General features: G+C 31.3%; 1 protein-coding gene across 1 annotated transcript in view; it reads left to right on the forward strand.

Moving 5' to 3' along the window:
• LOC148611775 (uncharacterized) overlaps positions 1-6,121 on the forward strand; it is a 94,474-nt gene extending 88,353 nt beyond the window's left edge. The window contains 4 exon segments of the mRNA XM_088595324.1: positions 870-1,033; positions 1,258-1,331; positions 2,255-2,305; positions 2,748-6,121. Coding sequence (XP_088451450.1) covers positions 870-1,033; positions 1,258-1,331; positions 2,255-2,305; positions 2,748-2,777 — 319 coding nt within the window. The 3' untranslated portion in view covers positions 2,778-6,121.
• Positions 6,122-6,704: the final 583 nt, after the last annotated feature.

A 6,704-nucleotide genomic window follows, 5' to 3' on the forward strand; every position in this document is an offset into this window, starting at 1 on the left:
ATGTATTGATCCAGATTTGTGATAACCTATTCTGAAAAAAATAATTAATAGTCGCTGAAAATTGGAAAATCAATCGATCATTGGAACCTCACTAGTTCTAAGTCTTGAAGTGTTCTTGTTGCAAATAAATCCTGCTATGATAATTAAATGGATAATTCTTCTTATATACTTTATTTTAAGACAAGTTCAAGGCTGTTATTTATATGCTAATATGAGTTTTTATGATGTGAGATTTGCCTGTAATTTTAAGCTTCCATTTCATACCTTGTATTGTCTATTACACATGGTAAGAGATGAGTTATGGTGTAAGAAAAAAAAAATTTTCATGTCCTCTAGCAAAACCAAAAAATGTGTGAGGGTCCATTATTGTAGCAGTTGGTATTAGTTTTATCTAAATCTGGTAAGATATGTAGTCGCTAGAAAGCTTTCAAATGGAAAACTCAAGGTCAGTGGGAGATTGTTCATATCATTTTCCAATATCATTGTTTTTTTGACTAGTCTAAGTGATTCATAGCAGTATCCTTTGGTAAGAATTTAATCCAAATCAACTTGGACCACATGTGGGCATAAGGGTATTTACAAAACTAATCGTTAAAAAAATTTCAATAACAAAGGGAGAAAACTTGAAATATAACCCTGTTGTTATTCGAAAATTATAACAACAAACTTTGGTAAATATTTTCATTAAAATCTGTTCAGAGAGTGCTAATAGGCGCACTAGCACTCAGCACTTTTATGTTTTGTATCACATTGGGACAGGAACAAATGATGGCAGACATATAGAAACTTTTTGTGTGTTGAATAATTTTGTTATTAAAAACATTAGGAATTATCATAATTGTTTATATTTTATGGTATCTCTTTAACAGAAACCAGCTAGATCAGGGCTTCTTTTCTGGTGCTATAGCAGGTAAATTCAATAGTTGGAACCACCCATCTTCATATTTCATAAGTGGGTTGAATTTTGAATCCGCTGAATCAGATAGAGGTGCTTATGACAATGAAATATTGAGAACTCAAGATCCAGATGCAGGTATTTTTCATTTTGGTTTTACATATGTCATATTAATGTAGAGCTATGTGAAGGTGTAGTAAAAAGTTGTGGAAAAAAAGCAATATGAAATTACCTTTAAAGTAGAATTATATGTTTGAGTTCCATATTAACTTACATATTTTGAGCATTTCAACACTTTCCTTTATTTTTTTGTTTTCTCTTCCCCCTTTAAAATTAAAGTTATTTCTATTTTTTTTTTTTAGCATATGATAACAACAGAGGAAAAAAAGCTCCATTTTCATGGGATTTTATGTACCAAAGTACTCTTCCAAGTCCGGTAAGCAAAATAATTTACTTACATTTTCTTAATCTCAATCTTAAATACATGTACAACTCACCATTATAAATTAGCAATTCTTTAACATACTCCACTCATTGTTATTAAAATGAACATTTTATTCACTTGTAATTCATTATAAAGCATCCCACCCTGTCTGTCTGTTTTCTACTGTTAACGTTTCTTATATGCACAGACTCCTCATAAACATCCAAAGTATTTTTATGAAATTTGATTGGAAGGTTGAGCATCAACAGTAGATCTGCATGAATGAGTGTGATTATTGTTGGGGTACTATAAGGGGAGATAATGCAACTTAAAAGGTGCACATTTTACCTTATTTGAAGTAGATGTATTCTGTTTTTGAGCTTGCGCATTTGTTCTATTGTTAACTTACATTCTACGTGGTTCAAAGCTTTTTAGACCACATCCATACATGTAATAAAAAAAGTGATAAACACATGTTCAACACATTATGCAACACATAGACTTCATCTATACAAAAATATGATGAAACTAGTCCTGATAGTATAAACATAAATCATTTCGATTAGCAATTTATATGAAATTCAGGAACTACGAATGATAGAGGTGATAGAATGTGTGTAAGAAAACCCACTATAATATAACTAAAAAAGGATGTTTTTTTTATTTTGTTTTTTTTTTTATTTTTTTTTTATTTACATATGGTGACTTTTGTCCTTTCTTTATGCAGATAATTTCTCTCAACCAAGTCGAGCAAATACTCTGGCAAAGTGTCAACTTTATATATAATCTATATAGCTTAATCATGTCAAATTCGTATTTCTATACATCATTTTAAACTTATGGATATTCGTGCCTGGATTAAGGTTACTGTTGAAAATATATGATTTTCAGTAAAGGTGTAAACAATTAGTATGAAATCAATGGTTTTTTTTCAGTTTCGTATAAAAAGACCAGAAACAGTGAATAAACCTAGCCCAGTTTATGATGTAAGTATACCAGTAACTTTAAGTAATAATCCAAGTAAAAATTAGACAAAAACTGATACTCATCCAACTTAAAATTTTGAACGTGGCTTCATGTAGATAGAGCCAACTTTATAAGCAATTTTGGTTGCTGTCCATTATCAACTTCCTGTTTTTTTGGACTTTTCTATTTTTCTATGTTTATGGAATAATAGAGAGAAAATCTTATCTGCCTTGGACAAATTGATTTCAAATTTGTGTGTGTACATAGATGGGGCATAAGATGTAAGCAATTTTAGCACCAATTTCATATTTTGTGGGTCTAGTATGAGTTGAGGAATACGTAACGCAACAGGGTATGGGACTACATGTATTTTGTTTGACTGTGATCTGATATTGTTTTGCACATCTATTTTAAAAAGGAATTGTGCAGTTGAATTTAAATCTTGCTATGTCTTCTTTTCAGAAAACAGGTCCATCAACAAGCACAGAATAAGATGATGTTGGATTGATAGACAATATCTTCATAGAGAGCTCCCAAAACTCCTTGTGTGCCAACTTTAACAGGAAGTAGTGAGGATCTTTCGATGGAATGTCTGAACTTATACTCACTTTAATGTCCGTTGTTTATGCATTATTGTCAATATTTTGACAAACGCTTAAGGACTTGTTGATAGGAATATTTTCATATCACTATTTTCATGGAATGATAACCTGCCTTTTTACTTTGCTGAAATGTCATTTTTTCATGTTGATTTACAATTACTTTTGTCTTAAGCTTATGTTAATATAATTTTTAGTTCTGTTATAGTTGAAATTATTTTTTTTTCAGTGAGGATATCTGTTAACCCTCCCACACTAGGACTAGACTTCCACAAAATCAATGAAACCATTAGAATCTCCCGCATAAAATGTTAGCTTGATTAAAATAACTATATTTTCTTTGAAATATACTATATTATTGAATTCTTATATAAAAAAAATCGTTGTATGTTAAATTCTCACGTATGAGACAGTTTTCGTGTTAAAGAATCTCCAACATGAGCTGTTCCAAAGGTTAACTGGTATGAATGATCAAAATATAGTCGAGGCACAAGTAAAGGAAAAAAATGATGAGTTTAATAAGTATATATCACTGTGAAAGTACTTTTATTTATGAATATCAATTTTCGTGGATTCTTAAATTGTTGGTTTAATATTTCCCGGAGTACAAATAAATGGAATATATGTATTTTGTTGGGAAAAATGAAATTCATGAAAATTAGTACCCAACAAATGTAAGTAAGTAATTCTCATATTTAAGGTTACAGACCACCAATTCAACCAGTCAGCATTTGGAACGTACGCAAAAATAGTCCTACGCAGAAATTACCCCTGTTCCTCATAGTGCTGTGAAAAAAGTTCTCATCTTATTTAAAAAATTTAAACAGTTTCTGAAAGGAAAAATATTTCTGTACATTTTATAGGTGCATTTTGCTTCTTGTGATGTGAAGCCTAATCTCCATAATGATTTTTAAATATACCCCTATCTTGTGAAAACACTGGGATTTCCCATGCTATTTATAGAGCCTTCACTTCCGGTGACCAGTACTGCACTGCAAGTCTGCTAACCCCACATGCCATTCTGAGGATTGTGAGCTGACATATGTAGAATCATGCCGATATATAGTCCTCTGCAGGTTAAAGTTAAGGTAAAGTCCAGAGAAGCCATTGAATATTGTGAAATTAGCATAGAAGCCTATGGGAAGTGGAATTAGTGGTTTTTAGCCTTAAGCTAAAGCCATGGCAAAATGAAAAGTTCCTTGAAATAGCTTTAAACTACTTGAAGATCTTGTTAACTTTGCCATGAGAGGAATACACTACAAAAATCCTTCAAAATATGCATTTTTTTAAGTTATAGGTCCAAATTATGGAAAATTGGTCTTTTTGGCTGATTTTTATGTCCTATCTTGTAAAAAGTGTAGAAAATTTAGTAAAAATATCAAATATTAAACTTTGAGGGCTATATTTACCTAAATATGGTGGTAATAAGCACTTGAAATCAAGTTTTGTGTAGATTTGAGCAAAAATTAGGTTAGAAATGAGGAAAAACTCACTTTCATTACTGCGGTTAAGGCCATATAAGCATTCCCCTATGGCAACATGGAAAATCCATTATTGAGTACTTTTTTTGCTTTAGGTGCCCTTTACTGGTCATGTTTTAATGTGAAAACACTGTATTTACAAATTTAAAGCCAAATATATCACCTTTTGTGAAAATTTAAAGATTTAGGATTTTTGACATGTGATCAAGAAAAAGAGGGAGGCATGTCAGAAATAAATTTTTAAAAATAGACCAATTTCTCAGAAAATGATTACTTTAAAACTATTTCTTCATTAATATTGTTAAAAAACAAGTTGTGATTGATATTTTTTATTTGAAAAGTCAGAAAAAGTTCTTTGCAAATATTTAATGCATTTAAGTATGGTAGAATATTGTCACTTTTTTGCTCGCACAACTTGGTTACCCTATAGTTAAAAATCAAATATTTAAAAAAGTACTTGTCACATTTCACTGAAACTTTGCAAATGCATTCAGTATGTGTGTAGGAAGATACCTGTATAGTTATTTATTTTTTCTAAGACAAAAAATGACTCTTTAGGTTACAGACCACCAATTCAACCAATCAGCATTTGGAACGTACGCAAAAATAGTCCTACGCAGAAATTACCCCTGTTCCTCATAGTGCTGTGAAAAAAGTTCTCATCTTATTTAAAAATTTAAACAGTTTCTGAAAGGAAAAACATTTCTGTACATTTTATAGGTGCATTTTGCTTCTTGTGATGTGAAGCCTAATCTCCATAATGATTTTTAAATATACCCCTATCTTGTGAAAACACTGGGATTTCCCATGCTATTTATAGAGCCTTCACTTCCGGTGACCAGTACTGCACTGCAAGTCTGCTAACCCCACATGCCATTCTGAGGATTGTGAGCTGACATATGTAGAATCATGCTGATATATAGTCCTCTGCAGGTTAAAGTTAAGGTAAAGTCCAGAGAAGCCATTGAATATTGTGAAATTAGCATAGAAGCCTATGGGAAGTGGAATTAGTGGTTTTAGCCTTAATGGTTTCCATCTATCAGTCCAACTCTTGATTTATGGATAATTATACACCATGCAAAGTGCGAGTTATATAGTAATTATAGTGACCGTCTGTGTGTCCCCAGTTCCCATCTGAAATCCTCTGAAACCAATGAAACTGTCAAATATCCTGTATTATGTGATGTGAACTGTTAAACGCCTATAATTAAGCTAATGTGAACTTTTTGATAGGCATGATGTTAACTCAGAATAGTTTTTTATCCATTATCTGTTGCAATATTTCATTTTTCAAATAGTTTCAGTTTTATGACATTTATTTTCATTTTTGGTATAGGTAATGTAAAGTTAGTTGTCATATGAGGAGTTGTGTTCAGATAAAGTGCAATATCTTATCCAAGTTGGTTCTTGATTAAGACACTTTGAAGCATTGCAAACAATCTAATTTTCCTGCAAGTATTTTTATTTCTTCATTACACAAAAAAATCAGGAGAGTTGTTCTTTCTTCTTTTTAATTATAATATAATGATGCATTTAAGTAACCGAGTAAAAACAAAATCGTTTTAACTTGAAAAGTTGTTGTAAACAGTTGTATGTAAAATTTATTGATTATTTATAATCTATATAATATGTCATACATTGTATACCTATATATATATATATATTGGAGTTTGTTAAGTTTAATTCGTTTATATTCTTCATTTTGTATATGTATACTGTATATTAGGAAATTATAAAAAGTGCCACAAATCCCTAACTGAGTTCCCCTCTTCTTCACAGTGGCGGAATCAGTTCTGTCAGCCGAACCATATATCTTGTGTCCCATATATCTTATGTCGTCAAAACTAGAAATGGTATATTATTATGGGTGGTGGATAATTTTGATTAAACAAGTGACAAAATATGGGTAAATGGAAGCATAACTGTCGAAGGAAAATATGTTTGGCAAAAAGATTCGACAGCTTTGTCCTTCTATTGTATGAAGAACGTTTGGAAGAGGACAACGTACGGTACATTAACAAGTCTTTTTTTACATGGTCAAAATATGAGGTGGGGTGTTACTTGAGCAAAACCTCCGTTAACTGATTTCATAATGATGACATATAGGTTAGTCCTACAAGTGGACAAAACGAACAATCTTCGTCCTCCTTTCACAGTGGTGGATCCAGGGATCACACGGTGCCTATTAAACTTCCATGAATTCAACTAGTATAACCTTTCTTTGTACAAAAACAATTTTTCCTTAAGTGTACCTGATCATTTCATTAACACATGCATATTTATACAACGAGAATCACTTGTGTCTGATTAAGACACATCGAATGTTGACGCGTTTTTCA

This window comes from Perna viridis, chromosome 7 (genome assembly GCF_037379345.1).
Source record: "Perna viridis isolate PV_CMFRI_1.1 ecotype Kerala chromosome 7, ASM3737934v1, whole genome shotgun sequence".
Lineage (NCBI taxonomy): Eukaryota > Metazoa > Mollusca > Bivalvia > Mytilida > Mytilidae > Perna > Perna viridis.